Source organism: Tupaia chinensis, unplaced genomic scaffold (genome assembly GCF_000334495.1).
Source record: "Tupaia chinensis unplaced genomic scaffold, TupChi_1.0 Scaffold140548_1, whole genome shotgun sequence".
Taxonomy (NCBI): domain Eukaryota; kingdom Metazoa; phylum Chordata; class Mammalia; order Scandentia; family Tupaiidae; genus Tupaia; species Tupaia belangeri.
The window spans coordinates 537,308-555,800 of NW_006200423.1; the positions used below are offsets into that span (position 1 = coordinate 537,308).

The 18,493-nt window shown below is 37.2% G+C and overlaps 1 protein-coding gene across 1 annotated transcript in view; it reads left to right on the forward strand.

Moving 5' to 3' along the window:
- The window catches only part of NDST4 (N-deacetylase and N-sulfotransferase 4), a 214,175-nt gene that overhangs the window by 185,549 nt on the left and 10,133 nt on the right, over positions 1-18,493 (forward strand). Inside the window, exons 7-10 of the mRNA XM_006162790.3 lie at positions 4,593-4,689; positions 10,712-10,835; positions 13,110-13,284; positions 17,852-18,022. Of these exons, the coding sequence (XP_006162852.1) occupies positions 4,593-4,689; positions 10,712-10,835; positions 13,110-13,284; positions 17,852-18,022 (567 nt within the window). The remainder of the gene's footprint in view (positions 1-4,592; positions 4,690-10,711; positions 10,836-13,109; positions 13,285-17,851; positions 18,023-18,493) is intronic.

An 18,493-nucleotide genomic window follows, 5' to 3' on the forward strand; every position in this document is an offset into this window, starting at 1 on the left:
GATAGATAGATAGATAGATAGATAGATAGATAGATAGATAGATAGATAGATAGATAGATAGATAGATAGATAGATAGATAGATAGATAGATAGATAGATAGATAGATAGATAGATAGATAGATAGATAGATAGATAGAAAGAACTTTTAGGTTTTGTTTTTAAATATACATTTAATCACTGTAGAACTTTTCATTGTACAACATGGTTTTTCCCAGAATGAATACAGTGCATCTTAGTCAAGTCTAAGACGTTACTGTATATCAGCAACTATATTTTGTCCTACTAACTCCCCTCTTGTACATTTTTCTAGGAGTTACAATAGGGTATGTCTGAGCCTGGAATAAAAATAATTTGTGAAACAAGAGGTACACGATGGTAGACTCTGTTTTGGTGCCCATTCAGCACCTATTAGGTCACAGTTACTGAATTTTCCCATTTACCACTAACATTAGACATGGAGATACCAAAAAGTTACATAGTGGGCCATCATTATTATTATCATTATTTTAAGACATAGTCTTACTGGTTTGCAATTCTCCTGCCTCAGCCTCCCAAGTTGCTGGGGTCCAGGTGTGTGCCACCATGCCTAGCCTTTTCGTAGGACCAGAAATCTAATCCAGGCCTCCTGTGTGACCCCTGTGTGTGGAGCACAGTGTCTTGGCAGCATGCACCACTGCAGCTGGACTCCTAGTGGGTGATATGAGGACTAAATATAATTCTCCCTGTTCTCACTGTAGAGTAGCTATTTTATTTACACATAGTGGCCCAGGTCAGTTTCCCCACTAGGGAAGCAACTCACTTCTTTTTTCTTTTTTTTCCCCCAAATAGTTATCTTTATTTAACTTTATTTATTTATTTAATTTACTTGATCAGAAAGGGAGAGAGAGGGAAAGTGTGAAAGTAAGCCACCAGGTCTGGGACTTGAACCATGGTCAGGCATGTAAGATTCCAGGGACTTTAACCACCACACCACCTGCCACCCTAGCAATTCACTTCTATATCTACTAACCTACCAGCACCAGGAGTCCAAAGTGACCAGGTAGCAGTTACAGTTCTCAATTTAGTGAACCTCTTGCCATGTTCCCTGGTGGAAGCATCTCTGCAAAAGCAACTAAGACTTCTAAGCCTACAGACCTTTAAGTTGTGGGGATTAAAAGCACAAATTTTCAAGTAGGTCATTAGTTCTACTTCTGTCCCTTAATTCTTAGAGTCAATAGTCCTTACCTTTGGAAACAGCACCAACTAGCCACTTTTGATCTAAATAGTACACTTTATCTCCAAGCTGGTTCCTCTCCTGGATCTCCTAAGAAGCCTTTCCATCATTCTTTCAGGTGAGCAGCTTCTGGATAGAGGGATGTGTTGATAGGACCAATGACTGCCATGGTCACATACCTATCTACTGTTATACTTTCTTTACCAAAAAGTGGTTTATCTTAAGCAATATCATGTGAGATAACATGTCAATGAGTCAGACACTCCGCAAGCCCTTACACAGTGATTGTCAGGGCTATGTGAGCCCAGAAAGCAAATGAGTACTCTGAGTATGTGTCAGGCCTGATGTGGATGAATCACTGCCCTTTTCAGAAAGAGTGGCCAATGTAATCGATTTTTCACTAAGTGACAGGATAATGCTATTTCTGGGACTTAGATATGGTCTCTGTTATTATTGGGTCATTGGAGAAGTCATGACGTAGTTTTCTGTTTTTCTATAAAAAACTGCATCATGATTTTTCAATGACTCAATATTTTTTAAGAGAACAAAGGACTGTTCATCTCACAGCTTGGCATTCTAAAGTCTGGGGGCCACTTCTGTAAGGGGTGTCCTAAGACATCACATCACGAGGGCAAGAGTAGAGCAGAGCATCTGGATGTCCATGTGGGTATCTCTCATTCTCTGTTCCATCAGCTCAGGTATTCCACCGTGGTCGTAACCAGAGAAGACTTGGAGACCCATGAATGACTTCCATATTTGCTAGCATGGCTACACCATTCATGATCCTGTAGCTTCAGCACTGGGTTCATTGAGAAGAGAGATTAGGTGACATCTGAGTATGTTGAGAACTATACTTGGTCATTTTGTACCTCTTCATTCCAGATGCTCTCTGGTGTACATTAAAATTCAATACAAAGATCACCACACTTTTCGGTCACTATTATAAATTCATCCATGTGCCTCTTCCTTAGGATTGACTAGCTCTCATCTCCTATCTCATTCAAGTTTCCTGGCCAACTCATTCTATGTCACTCATCACTGCCTTTAGTTTGTTGTATCCCTATGCTTGGCTACTACTCCATCCACAAAAAATATGGATGACAAAGTTCATTTCCTGAAACTATTCCTCTTGGAAGGTTTTCATCAACCCTTGATTTTTAGGAAGCCCCCAGATTGTAATACAACAGGAGTCCATTTTAGGCATCTAAAAACCTGTGAGTCAACCTATCTGTAAAACAAATAGGTTGTATGTTTTCCTTCCATCCTTTGAAGTTTGAATATCTTATCAAAGTATTGACCATTTGCAACGTTATCAGACACAATGAACATAATGCATCCATGTCATGAGCTCCTGTTAGACATTGCAGACTATCAGGATGATTCTGATTCCTTCAGTTTATATAATGACACTAGGAAAAATTGGTTTTATAATTTCATGTATAATTTGATTTAACAAATATACTAGAAAATTAATTGAATAAAATTACTTTCTCAAACATACATTTTTATCGATTAATATTTTCAGAATAACATTTAAATAATGTTTTTATCTTAGGATATATTTTACCTTTTACTACTATAAATAAAATTTCAAAGTAGTGAAGAAGGAGACTTAAAGTAACGAGAGGGCAAATGAAATAAATAGTTTAATTTTGGTATTCTTTACTTAAACTTCAGAAGTTCATCTGTGGTAAGCATTTCTTGCTAAGTATCCTATTTTTAAGTTTGTACACCTACATTTGGCAAAATGGTCAAAAGAAATTAAATTAAAGGCAACTCATATGACAATTACTGTCTTTCAACATGTTTGTCAAAGAAAGATACTTTGAATGGAAAATAACAGAAAATATTTCATCTCTGGTATTCCAAATTTCAACAGTAAAAAAAATTAGAATTGAAAATAAGCTTATCTTGACCCTGTAGGAAAAATATTTCCCCAGTTAAAAACATACTGGCTTATAGAAAAGAGTCAATTGAAAGTGTCAACATTTTCAAATTTATTAACCATGAAATGCAACTTTGAAAAAGATTGCAGGCAATATTGTGGAAAAGCAAAACATAATAAGACCATATTGAAAACAATCATTCTTCAGAGGAATCTTGGTGATGACATGGTTTTAGAGAAAGATGTGTCTGAAGACCTGATCAAAGTACATGATTATAAATCATAAATGATTTTTCATCTTATGACATTTTTAGTATGTAGCTAATACATAGAAAAGGAGAGAATAGTTTCAATGCTTAAGGTATACATCTTAAAGAAGAGTTTTCTTTGTGAAAGTAGTTTTAGAATATAATTGTTGTGTACATCACCAATACAATAAAACCAGTTTGGCAGTCAATTAATAAATATTTCAAAAATTGTGTCATTTTTATTTTTAAAGCCCTTTTAAATCTCAAAAGTGTTATGACTTGGATAATAAATTTTGGTCAGCCAAATGGAATGAAATGGAGAATAGAATGAGAGATAAAAGTTATATGGGGATAAAATTGGACCGATAGACCATTGGGTATACTGGCCTGAAATGTCCTCACCAAATCTATACAGCAGTGGCATCTATGCCATGTAAGATGCAGGTCTGGGGCTCAGAAAGAGGTAGAGGTTAAAAATATTAACTTAGTTGCTATCAGCAGCTTTTGGGCTATGGTTAAACTATAGGAGTAGCTGAGTTGGTTGAGAACAGAATGTGGTATGAAAGAAAAAGGAAAAGTTGGCTTAGTCTGGAGTTCAAGGATGGCATTGCAATCTCTGGGGGGAAATAGGAACAATTAGGGCAGAGCACAGAGATCTGACAACTGTAATCAAGTCAGATTAAGTCAAGTTAAGGCCTTTAACACATAGACATAAAAACACAGAGCCATAAATAGATTCGTATCTCGGGGGTTAGAATCTAGCCAAACATCAGAAGAGGGTGCCAGCAGGACTGACTGAATGTTGAGCTCCAGCCTCGAGGTGGGAGAAGGTGCCAATCAGTTTATAGGGAACCAATCTGGAAATGAGAGCAGAGCAGGATCTAACTCTTAGCTCCAGGGTGTAAGGCCAAATGTTATTTTTCTTTAAATGAAGGAGACAGGAAGAGAGAGAGAGAGAGGAGAGAAAGAGAAAGAGAAGTATTTTTGCCACAGTTTCACCATTGAGATCTTCTATCCCAGCCTCCAATTGGCAGAATTAAGGTATATGCTGCCTCTCCTGACCTGTTCAGCCTGGTGTAGGATCTAAACCCAGGTCTTCCATGTGACCCTACCCTTCCATATCAGAGCTTTGCTACCTATAACCCCACCACTGACCCTCATGCAGGGATCCAATCCCATCTTTTGAACTTTGTTTATGGAGCAGTGTCAGTCATTCATAACATCCATTATTCTTTCTTCTTGCAGAATCCATGTGATGATAAACGGCACAAAGACATTTGGTCCAGAGAGAAAACTTGTGATCATTTACCAAAATTTCTTGTAATTGGACCGCAAAAAACAGGTAAGAATGCCAGTTGTACTACTTGCATCATCCTGATTATTATTATAATATAACCTTATTATATTAGGTTTTGCTTATTGAAATACTTGGGCATCCAAGGAAATTCATTACTTTTCATCCCCAAGGATCACCTTTGTACCATGAACTCCAAGAGGACCTTAATGTTGCCCATCAATTAGACTTCAGCACTGAACTGTTTCCTTTTATTATTTTATTTTATTTTATTATGTTTATTACCAAAGGATGTGTGTGCTCACAAAGCTAGAGAGAGAGAGAGTACTCTTCATTGAGGCATGATCACATCAAAATTCTTTTTCCTCTATTTCTCCTTTTCATCAGGATCCTTCTCTCCTAGTGTAATTTTCAAGTCACTGAGCTGGGATTTGAACTGTCATTGGCCATGTACAAATGACAGAATTTAACCACTGGGTCAGTCCTAAATTTTTCAACGATAGATTTTTAAAACTATTCAAAATACATGTCGATTTTTGAAAACCTTGATTTTATGTGTCTCAGTTGCGGTACTTGATTTTTAGTTTTGCTTTTGGGGGCTTTGCCTAGTTAATTCCTGAACTAAGTTATAAACAAATGCATTGGCATATGATTCAAGCTATTTACACTTCACGTCGGCCTTGAATTGATTTTTTCCCAGAGCCACTGCCATTATTACTTTCAGATATTTTACATGCATGGTTTGGGTATTCTAAATAATCATTAGGTATTAATACGGTTCAAACATATTTTCTGATACACCTGAGGTTCATCAGGCATTTTTTCCCCCTTGGTATTTTCCATGTGTTGAAGGACAACTGTATAAGAATGTAGTAAAAGAGAGTGAAAGTATTTCACCGACGAGATGACACTTTCAATTAGAATATTTTATACTTTCTTCAGTATGTGACAGTTTTATACACTTTGCTCACGTCCTGATTAATTAAAGTTTTTATTGAGTTGTTGTATTTTGAATTCACTACTTTGACTAGAAGCATTTTCATCAGTGAGTGCACACACCATAACACAAAACAAACAGTCACAATAAATAAGGCCGGCCCAGATGAAGATATTTGTAATACAAGCAAGTACATCATTTTAAAGGTTGTGGGGAAAATTTCCAGACTATTAGATATTGGTTGCTGAAATCTTTTCTTCCTCTAGGAATATAAATTGCATTACAACAGTAAGTTAACACATGTGCAGAGAGGAAGCCCAAGCAGCACATATTTTCAGATATATCATGTTTTTGTTGTTATTTAAAGTGTGCATTAATTTTCTACCAACTCCCCTATAGCAGTGCTAACTCCAAAATGACTACCCAAGAAATAAAACATTACTGGGTTATAAAATTATGTTAAAATTTAATTTAAAGACATATCCTCTATCATTTGTCATGGAATATTATTACTTCTTCGTTCTCCTAGAAAATTACAGGTTAGTAAAGATAAATCTATTTTTTCTTTGCTGTTTATATTTGTAAAGACACTGAGTTATACTTTTAGATTTTAATCTTTTGACCTAAAAGTATGGGAATGATAAAGCTTTTTTATTGGCTTTGGTTTTCCAAAGATAAACAAACAAAACCAAGAAGTTAAAGCAAAAACATGAGATGATAACAATCTTTTATATGCTATGAAAATGTATCCTAGTATAAAAATGGTTGTAATCATTCTTAAAATTTAATTGTGGGTGTCTAAGTCATATTTTGTTCTTGGTGTTGCTTCAGCTGGCTAAACTCTCAAGGATGTCAGAGACTGTGAATTCCTGGAGGGGGTAGCAAATGCTAATACAGATAATGGTCTTAAATGCAATATTACCTTTAAACAACTTAACACATGGCACATGTATCCCCTACAATAAATAGGAGGTCCAAAGTGGTCCCCAAACTCCCATTTACTCGGTTGCTGTGAGTTGAGAATGGAAGGACCTGATATCCTACTTTGCTCTTGCTGCAAGCAGGTCAGGATACTGTTCTTAGCAAATTAAGTCCTGCCACTGCTTCTCGTGGTCAATGAAATGAGGGAGAAAAGCAACAAGCCCCATCAGAGTGTTCTGAACAAGTTCAATATGTTCTCAGTATTTACAGATACAAGATACAAGCACATGCAAATCATTCCTCACTCTGATCGATTGGTCAATAGCTATCCCCTGAATTTTTGTCCTGATTCCTGTTTTACTTTAAATACCCATTCCTGGTTTCTCATTTGACCATTCCTCAAACAGATCTCACCATGACTCAGCACTTAGTCAAGCTGTTCTTATGAGAAAGCTTTCTTAATTTCATATTGGCCATCTTGCTGTTAGACCTTGAGCTGGCCTAATTCAAAATGAAGACGTGGAGAGGAGAGATAGGCAGTGCGCTCACATCCCCGGAATTGCGGCACTGAAGTCCACATTGCAGTCCTTCTGTGAGCTCTTGGATACATGTACATCATTCACCATTCACAGTCAGAGTTTGCTATTTCCAGTGTAAAAGACGATTTCTAGTAAGATTAAATTTAGCTTAATAAATCTAAAAACATAATTCATTGGCCCTACATCTTCCAGAAGATCAGTATTCTCACTGTGAAAATTAATTTCTCATGATTTGTCTGACTTACCAGGTATATCAACACTAAAAACAGGGCCAGCAAGTGGTTTGGTGGTTGAGGTACTGGATTCCCTTATGACCAACCGTGGTTGGAATCCTGGATATGGCGGCTTGCTTTCTCACTTTCTCTCTCTCTTTCTGGTGGGTGGATATGTCCTACATTAAATTGCTCTACAATAAAAAAAATAATAAAGTAAATTGTTATTTTTTAAAAGCTTAAAAAAGAAAAATGAGTTGCTTGAGTATAATATAGTTTCTCTTTTACTATAAGGTATGAGGTCTTTTCTTTTTCTTCCACAAAATACATAGATCAAAGAAATTGACTAAAAATGAATGACAAGGGTAGATAAGAACATAAATAATAACAGAAAGTCTACATTTTGAGGGAGTAGGTCCGATATTGTGGCTCTCTAAGAACACAGAGCCACAAGCCTGCTGTGCACAGTTGAGAAGCCATGCTCGCTCCTCCCCACTTCCCTTCCTGATTCCCTTCTGGCTCTTGGCAGCACAACGGTGTAGAGTCCAGCATGGACTTCCCACAGCCCATGGGAGATCTGGGTACTGTTCTGTGACAATCAGGTGGCTTAGACATCTTTTCATCCTACTGGGTGAGGTTATAAAGTGTCTATTTTGAAGACAATCAGCAATAATTCAAGATTTTCCTCCATCTGTGCCCTGGATCCATCAGCTTTCAACTCCTTAGGGACATTAGACTATCAGTTTTCTCAGCTCTCTTATGTATCTCAAATCTGCTCCTTCATTACTTTATTCTTATCATGATTTAAACATTTTTTTAGGTAAGTCCCATTTAAAAAGACTGATAATGAACCCTTGTAGATTCCATGTTCCCTTCTAGCTACTCTTCGGTCTCTAACTCACTTCTTTCTGGAACATTTGTGTTCCTATTCTTACCTTTTCTTCTTTTTTGAATTTCTGTTATTTTTCAGGAGAAAATCAGATCAGTCACTCAAGATTTCTCTCATCCTTCATAACTTTTACATCTATATTTTACATCATATTTGAGATATTTCTTTAGCTTGGGCTTCCAGCCTCTATTCAGTTCTTAGCCAGTTCTGTCTCCTCCATATTATTATTATTATTATTATTATTATTATTATTGAGTTTATATTATTTCATTCCATATTCATTCATTCTTAAAAGGTCTTTTTAAATTAGCAACTGAATCTCCAGGACATTTTCTAATTTTGGCCATTCTTAGTAAAATAACCGAGTCACCCATTCTACACATTTTAACATCTCTTCCACTCAGGTGACTGGTGCCCTTAGATCTGCCATTATTTTCTTTCCTTTAGCTATTAATACTCCTGTTCAGTCATGGTGATCTTGTAGAACTGTGTACATCCACATGGATGGCAATCTCATTGATACTTGAAGTACGATAGCCTTTGCGTGTATGAACTTCTGGTTTATCAGGGCACAGTCCCAATTCTCTACTGGCCTTCTCTACTTCCAGATCCCCCGGCTCAATGGTTATTGCTCTACCAGCCCAGTGTAGTTCATCTCCAACTCTTCTAGGGCTGGCACAGCCAATAAGCCTCCATTGGTCCAATGTGAAACACAAGGACAAAGCCTTGATTTATGAGAGCCATGATGACCCGTGAGTCCTTTCTGCGATGGCTACAGTCTTCTGGCCTGGCATGGAAGTAAGATTCAGAGAGTACATCTAGACTTCTGTGATGTGCACACTAAGTGGATTCTATTAACTAGTTTATTTAGCATGGTGACTCAGTCATCAGGCTTGATTGTCTGTCTTGTCAGAAGTCATTTGAGCAACCATCTCTCTGGAAAATTTCTCTCCTCTTTCAACCTTTCAACTTTGTTTTTTGGTTTTATTTATTTATTTATTTTTTAGAGGATTTCACTACAGGACGCATGTGCTCACCAGACAGACAGAGAGAAACAGAGAGACAGAAAGTGAGAAATAACTCCCCAGAGGGGATGGCCACACTGCAATCCCTTCTCCTCCATTCTCCTCTCAGAATCTTGGGCACATATGCACACGTGCCTAGCGTGAGTTTAAGCTACTGGGTCTGCAGTTGACTACACAGGAGTCCAGCAACATAGCCATTACTCCAACTGCTGATCCTTCAACCTTTTTAGGAACAGCCTTTAAATATGCTTTCCATTCATTGACATCCCAACTCTAAATCACCTGTTTTTCTCCATGTTAGAAGAGCACCCTGCTCTGCTCTTGTAACTATGTCACAATTACCTGTGCACTTTGACCCAAGTCCACATAAAGACTTCAAGTTTATTGAAAGGCAGCAAGCATGTTTTGCTTTCTTTTGTTTCTAATTTTCTAGAAGGTGCATGCACTGGCCAGAGTGAGGCAGAGAAAGCATCCTCTGTAGGGGATGGTCATGCCACAATCCATTCTCCTTCATTTCTCCCTCCTTTCAGGATTCTGGGCACACATGCACAGGTGTGCATCCCACCATCAGCCACATGGGATCCGGGTGCCTTAACCACAATGCCACCTGCTGGGCCTGGCCTGCAAATGTGTGTTTGCTTTTTAAAGGTTTTGCCATAGTGCACCCATGCTCTCCAGAGACAGAGACAATGAAAGAGAAAGTGAGAACTTACTCCCAGGAGATGGCCATGCTACAATCTCTTCTCCATTTCTTCCTGGGATTTGGGGCATGGAGGCAATCACTAATTGTTACTACAGGGACATGCACAGAGCATGAGGTCAACATCAGATGGATAGTTTTGATTTAATGTCAAGGAAAGACCCATCAAGTTCAGGTACTGGGCCTGATGTAGAACAGAGAGAGAGAGATACCCCATGCCCTTAGGCTTCAGCCTCTCACCCTGCAGGAGGGAGACTGAGTCAGGTGAGTTCTGAAGTCCTACCCTAGCTGGATCTTCAGTCCCATTCATTATGGCTGTGTCCTAACAATAAGGTAAATGGAGTCACAGAGACTAATAAACAAATGCTTACTTGTTGCCACATGAAATACAGCTAATTAATTTTTAAGAAAATCACTTTGACAAGGGGAAGAGTTGGTCTTTGAATATTACTTTTGAACAAAAAAGACATACTAAAACTGTATTTTGTCTTATTGACATATAACCTTTTCCTTCTTTTTTTGATTTTTTAATTTTTTTTATTTCCTTTCTTTTTTATTTTTTTTTGGGGGGGGGAGAGGTTTTCACTATAGGGTGCATGCGCTCACCAGAAAGAAAGAGAGAGACAGAGAAATAGAAAGAGAGAAAGCACCCCCCAGCGGGGATGGCCACGCTGCAATCCCTTCTCCTCCATTTTCCTCTCCGGATCTTGGACACGCAAGCACACGTGCCTGGCATGAGTTTAAGCCACCAGGTCCAGGACTCAAACCGTGGTAGACTACGTGGGAGTCCAGCGACATAGCCATTACTCTAACTGCTGGTCCCCTTTTCCTTCTTTGTTTGTCATAGGAACAACCGCACTTTATTTATTTCTTCTTATGCATCCTTCCATCATCAGCAACCTTCCCAGTCCAAAAACATTTGAAGAGGTTCAATTCTTCAATGGAAACAATTATCACAAGGGAATAGACTGGTAAGAAAAATAACAAAAAAATAAAGTCCATTATTAACACATGCTAAGTTACTACAGGGCAATTATAGATGTGTGCATGGCAACCGCCTAATTACAGAATGAATTTGTTATGCTTAATTCTACCACAGTGAATTAGAAATTAATTTATCATGATGATACGTTTAATCAGTGTTGCCTATAATTTGATTTGGACAGTGCAATAATGATAATATTTTTCTGGTAAATTAATATGATTGAATAAAGAACATTATGGCATATTTTTCATCAGAATTATTCATAAGGATGTTTTAAATTCTTCTTAGCAAATATTATTTTACTATGTCTAATTTTTTTTTTGTTAAACACATCATTTGTCTTCACAATGATGTTTGAGAAAACAACTAAATCAGTAAGTTGTTTTATTTTAGACTCTGTGACATGCATCTTCATTAACCATGCAAACTGTATATGTTGTTATAAATATAGGCAGCGATTTGTCATGCAAATAAAACCACATCAATTTTAGTCTCACAAACACATAAACTAAATATTAATTTGGACTTGAAAATTATGAAAAATTTAAAACATCACAATATTTTTATACACTAAAGAAGAATAAACCTATTAATAGAAGTGATATTTACTCAGGTGATCTTTTTCCTAGCTCTAAATAATTTATTTATTAAAATATGGTCCTACCTTTCATGTCCAGGCCTCATGTATGTAGAACAAATCTCATCTGAGGAAATTTCCCGCAATACGCACACATTGACAGCCTGTAACTTTGAGTGTCATTGTCATGCAAGAACCTGTCTTCAACAAAAGACTCACTGTTTTAAATGCAGTTGGGATTAGGGTTGGTCAGGGGGAAGGCCAGTGGGTAGATCTGACTTGCCACCATCAGTAGAGATGTATCTTCTTTTCATCTAGGATATTACTATCCCCTCTTACTTACAAAAGGCTACATGTGTTTTAGGAGTGCACACAAGTAGAACTGCAATTGTCTGTTATCTGTGAGCCCAAATGAAACACAAATTGTTTAGCAGGAATATAGATGAGCCTCTTCACCACTCCACATTTGGGAAACATAATAACAAATGTCAAAGAGGAAAATAAGTGTCTTATATGCATTCTTAATTGCTCTCATTATTTATTTCTAGAACATTTGAGGGTTAGAGAAGTGTTGAGCTGTAAGGAGGGTTATACACATAATTAAAGCCTTGCACTGAATTAACCTCAGAACATATTGATTCCATAATCTACACAGAGGAATGTTCCGACAACATATGGAGGAGTGAACCCACTGAGGCACCACAGGATCGACTGGCAGGAAATAGCCCCTTAATTACTCTAGATAGACTATAATGTGCTCAGATTGCAACGTACACTACAAATTATGCAGAAGTTCAAAAGAAGGAGAACAGCTATGCCCTATCCTGTTTGGTATTTTATAGCTCTTCTTTCTGTCTTGTGAACTTTAATCTTACCTCAAGAATTTAGCATTAAAATTTGCAAACATAAATTTACTATTTTAAACAGCTCAGCTAAGCCAGATCAGGTAGTTTGCTGTTTGCCAGGAGTAAACTTACTTTTTTATTAGTCATGTTTTGCTTTTGTGTGTGTGTGTGTGTGTGTGCACTTGCCACAACAAGATGTAGAGAGAGGGAGAGGGAGAAAGCACCCCTCAATGGGGCATAGTCACACTACAATTCCTTCTCCATTTCTCCATACTTTTGGGATTCGGGGCACATACACACATGTACCTGGCATGTTTTACATGTTGAGGGGTCTGGGATTTCAACTGTGCACTCAGCCACATGGGATCTGGCTCTTTTAACCAACAGGTCAACATACTTTTAGATTTGACTATTCTTCATTTTTCTTTTTCCTTTTTTCTTCACATTTAATTGTTGTACATCTCCTTAACTAAGGAAAGTAAATGAGACTATAGATTTGACTTTTATTTTTGGATTTTCCTAGTTTGGAATTTGGCTTTATATAGCAGAGAATATCAGCCCAAATTTATAGTGTTTTCCCACTGCTCCTTATCAACCTAACTATTGCATCTCACTCCCTCTCCTGTCCAAAATGGGTCATTAGAACAATAATTTCGGGGAACATTTTCACATTCAAACTATATGGAGTATCCACTATTGGATGTATCCTATGTACTAGACTATTATAGTAATAGGAATTTTAAATTGGTATTAATGAATGTAAAAATGTTCAAATTTTTCATATCAAAGTATGGCAAGAAAAGAAATCTCAGATTAACCCATTGTTCTCTGCCTTCAGGTATATGGACTTTTTCCCTATTCCATCTAACATCACAAGTGATTTTCTGTTTGAAAAGAGTGCTAATTACTTCCATTCGGAAGAAGCTCCTAAGCGAGCTGCATCGCTCATCCCCAAAGCGAAGATCATTACCATCCTTATCGACCCCTCTGACAGGGCATACTCGTGGTACCAGGTATGAACACAGAGATATCATTAAGAGCATGTGGTTGTACCCTGAATGTAGGGAACAGCACATCACCCACAGAAAACCTGACTGCACTGAAGACTCCAATGCAAAAACGTCTATACTAACCAGACATAAATAAAAAAATAAAAATACAAAGGGAGAGAGAAAGAAAATAATTTTGAAAACAAGATCTGACTATTTCACTCATAACAAGTTGGACAAGAACTTTCAACCATAAAAGAATGGAAAAAAAGTACACATCAAAGAATGAACAGATTTCATAAATCATAAAACTAAATAAAATACTGGCCTGTCAACATTGAACAGAACAGGGGTCAGTAGCTGGGTGGTAGTTAAGGCATATGGACTTCCATAGGGCCAGCAGCAGTTCGAATCCTATACACTGCAGCTTGAAAATCACACTGGGCATGTGTGCGTGCAAGCCCAGGAGCCCAAGAATAGAGGAGAAAAAACTGTGGCATGGCCGTACTCTCTGAGGAGTTCTCATTTTCTCTGTCTCTGTCTCTCTCTCTCTCTGGTGAGTGCACACGCCCTATGGCAAAAACCTAAGAGGGAAGGAACAGAAGAAAAACTCAGTCTTTAGGGGCACCTTTAACACATGCTTGGTAAATGACATAGTGCCCTTAATTTATAAAAACCTCCTCTAAATTGGTAATAAATAAATATAGTATCATGGTACAAAAATGAGCTAAAGTTACAGGTAGATATTTAAACTTATAGACACAAAACACAACTGTTCAATAGTGTGCAACTATTCAAAAATATAATAATTAGGGTTCAACAAAATGTGATTTCAAATGACACTCTTCTTATATTTTTACAAAAATTGTTTCTCTATTGGCAAGAGACAAATTTGTGTGACAAATGTTCTTAGACATTGAACAGAAGAATACAGTTAGGATGGTTTCTGAAAATTCATTGGTCTATAGTTATCTAGAGGGATGCAATAATCCTTCTGTGCTGCGATCCTTCTTCTGAAGTTGATTATAAAGGAAACTTCAAAGAGTTGAATACATATATACATTGAAGCACTCTCTATAAAAATAATAATGGGGCCAGCTGGTAGTGTGGTGGTTAAGACTCTAGACTCCCACCTGACTGACTGTGGTTTGAATCCTGGACATGGCAGCTTGCTTTTCTCTCTCTCTCTCTCTCTCTCTTCCCCCCTCCCTCTCTCTCTCTCTCTCCCTTTTTCTGTCTCTCCCAAGTGAGTGCATGTGCCCTATAGCAAATTTAAAATAACAAACAAATAAATACATAAACAGTATATATCAGGTTACACTGAAATGGAATATTCTGCAGTTACATTTAAGATACAAAAATAGGGCTTTTTCACTTTATGAAAATTCATATTGCAAACCGAGATAAACTTAGTTTTGAAAATTGCGCTTACAGCATTTAGATGCTAAGTTTTTATTAATTAAGAGTTCTGAATGTAAATATTTGGAAGAAATGTTGAACATTTTTATCTCAGAAAACATGATCAGGGAAACAGCAGTTAGCATAATGGCTATGTCACTGGACTCCCACATAGTCGACCGCGGTTCACATCCTGGACCTGGTGACTTAAAACTCATGCCAGGCGCGTGTGCATGTGTGCCCAAGATCCTGAGAGGAGGATGGAGGAGAAGGGATTGCAGTGTGACCATCCCCCCTGGGGGGGATTTCTCGCTTTCTGTCTCTATGTCTCTCTCTGTCTGTCTGCGAGCGCACACGCCCTATAGTGAAAAACCTCTCAAAAAAAAAGAAAACATGATCACTACTTAGAGCAGATTTAAATGAGTATTTTTTCCTTTCATGTAGATTAAGTCATTGAAATAAAAGAAAATCTGTGATGTAGGCACTACTCAGTGCCTGTTTGTTCACATATATTCTTTGAACATACAGGTTAGAAAGAAAAATTTTTTTTCCTGGTAATACTTTTTATTGCCACGTTGCTACAAGTGGAGCCCCAAACTGCTCCACATTTCAAAATAATGCAGCCGATTACTTAGCCAGTCCTGTCCATCAGTAAATACCATAAATCCAAAGCTCAGCAGGTGTAATTCAAAACCTCCTACAAATGTCACCTGCCACTATACTTTCTATCTTACATTTTTATAATGGACCTCACAGAGGAGCTAGAGTGCCATTTTTTTCCATAAAATATGTCCCTTTGTGACTTTCAGGTCATATTTTTATGCTAATCTTCTTAGTTGCATAAATATGAAGAAAAATTAGTGCTAATCTTCTTAGTTGCATAAATATTTTTTAAAAAATAGTGCTAAATGTCAACATAGAACAAATTACATACGGTTCTATACTACCGTTGCTTAAAAAAGAAATTTTAGCACTTCTCTATTAGTGTGCACTAGTATGTTTATAATTCTTTGTTCAAGTTATGTAATTTCTACACATTTGTTTAGTAGGTGAATTCTTTCATCTCTGTGTAGCCAGTATTATATCTGTGTCAGAAAGTCAATAAATATACACAAATTAGAGGACTTCAAAAGGTTTTACTGGTTTCACCAATCTGCCACTTACTACTCTTTTTTTTCAAGATTTTTATTTTTTTATATTACATTTAATCACATGTATCTGTACAGTGTATAACATTTCTTTTTCTAGCATGATTACCATGCATATCAGTTAAGACAAAGACATTATTAGCCACGTCATCTTCATCAAATAGTTTTCCATTTTTTAATTATTATTATCTTTTTTATTCTCATTTTTAAAAACATTTAGTCACTATACATCATTTGGCTTGTAAAGAGAATCTATCTAACATGAAATACTTCTCAGACCAGTCCAATAGAGAATACTATACGTGTTATCACCAACAGGTAACCATTCACCACTTCCTAATCATCTTTACTTTGCTAGCTATTTACCTTCCTAATTCACACATAAGGCTTATTGTTGCTATTGTTTCAGGCCTCAAAATACCTCCACCCTTACCCTATACTATATCTTCTTCATGTTTATCTTTAGATACCTCACAACACCAACTCACTTATTCTCTTGCATCTCTTTCACCTTCCCTAAAACGTAATTTAGATATAAAATTTTTTTGTATTTCCTGTTGTTGTTTTTGCTGATTATCAAAATCTTTTTCATTACATTTTAGCTCCAAAACTGCAGCCATTGAAAAAGTCTTTTCATATTTCAATCATAATTAATCACTTATTGATCTGGCTATCACAGCAAGTAACTAAAACCTTTAGTCAAATATATGACTTTAGTGCAACCTACTAATCTATTATTCTCCACTCTAGATATGGTGTCTTTGAAGATAGTGATTATTTTTACGTATATGTTTTTGTCTCCAGAATCTATTGCAGTTCTTTGTTCTAAAAAGGATTTTAATAGATGATTCTGAAAGTGTCTTGGGAGTTAAAATAATCTCCTTAAATTGGCTTCTTTCCTGCTTGACCATTGTTGGTCAGTGTGAAAGGTTCAGAGGATTTGGTGCTGAAAAGTAATAGCAAAGCAAAGTTTGAAAATGATCAAGGTAAGGACCAGCAGTTGGCATAATGGCTATGTTGCTGGACTTCCATGTAGTCGATCACGGTTTGAGTCCAGGACCCAGTCCACGCCAGGTGCATGTGTATGCGTGCCCAAGATCTTGAGAGGAAAACAGAGGAGAAATTATCCCTCTGTGGGGTGATTTCTCACTTTCTGTCTCTCTGTCTCTCTCTGTGTTTTGAGTGAGTGCACGTGCCCTATAGAAAAAACTTCTCCAAAAGAAAAAAGGAAAGAAAATTATCAAGGTATATGGAACTCTGCAGGAAGGAAAAAAAGGACCTCATGCAATGAAAATATGAATGTGACACCCACACAGGTTTTAGGAATAAATGTCTGTTTTCTCTGCACCTGTAGTATCAGCTATAGAGGAATATTGGATAGATAAATATGTAATCTTGCTCATCTAAATCTCTTCACATTAGGGTCAATTTGTCTAATCTGACTTCTTGTTTCTTTCTTTGGTCGGGTGGTGGGGAGGCAGGGGAGGTGTGCTTGCCAGAGAGGAACAGAGACAGTGAGAGGGAAAGTGAGAAATTACACCCCCCCCTAGGGGTTAGTTACACTGCAATCCCTTCTCCTCCATTCTCCTCTCAGGATCTTGAGCCCCCGTGTGATTTTGAAGCCACAGGATCCAGGACTCGAATTGTGGTTGGCCATATGGGAGTCAAGTTACATAGCAGCTGTGCCATCTGCTGGCCCTGTTATCATTCTACTTCCAATCAGATCCATGAAGGAAATCTTTGCACTATGTCTATGCCTTCCACCCAAACATTTAAACATGAAGATAACCACAAGTTTGTCTGTATAACACTTGATGTATAGTGAGGGATTATGTTTTTAAAATACTTTAAAATAATCAATGTGCTAATGTTTGTTTCACTATAAGAAGTTTTCAATCACATTTTTCATTCTAAAATCAAATAACTTTTGTTCTTTCATAAACTGAAATACACACTTTAAACACACACATAAATGCCCACATATATACACTTGTATATGCGCAGGCATGAAGAAAACTAATGTTACAATTGACTTTCTCTTAAAGCACCAGCGGTCACATGAAGATCCAGCTGCCCTGAGGTTTAATTTCTATGAAGTTATTACAACAGGCCATTGGGCCCCATCTGACTTGAAAACTTTGCAGAGGAGATGTCTAGTTCCTGGGTGGTATGCAGTCCACATAGAAAGGTGGCTTGCTTACTTTGCTACTTCTCAGGTAATACCCTGGAAATAATCTCTACTGTTTACTGCACCATGATTGTGATGCACTGACAAATGTGCAATGGGAGATATGGTTGTCCTCATCTTGGTAAAAGAAAAGCATGTATTTGAACAACTAAAAATGAGGAGAAAATATGCAAAACATGAATTCACCTTTCCACAGATAGCAATTTTATAATCAGAGGCAATGATATGGAAAGTATGTGGATTCTCATATTTTTAGTTTCAATAAAAAATATTTAAATTACTGTTAAAAAACTCTGAAACATGTGCTTGGGATATTTTTTGGAACACTAGGTGGTCTCAAGGTGATAAGTCCTCTTGATATCTCCTCAAGGAGATACCAAGATTCGTAGGCAACAACTCAAAACTATTAGTAAAACAGCCTATTGGATGATACCTTTATGGAATGCCACACGTAGACACCCATATGTCTGTCCGCTGTGACCCCAATGAAGAAAGAAGG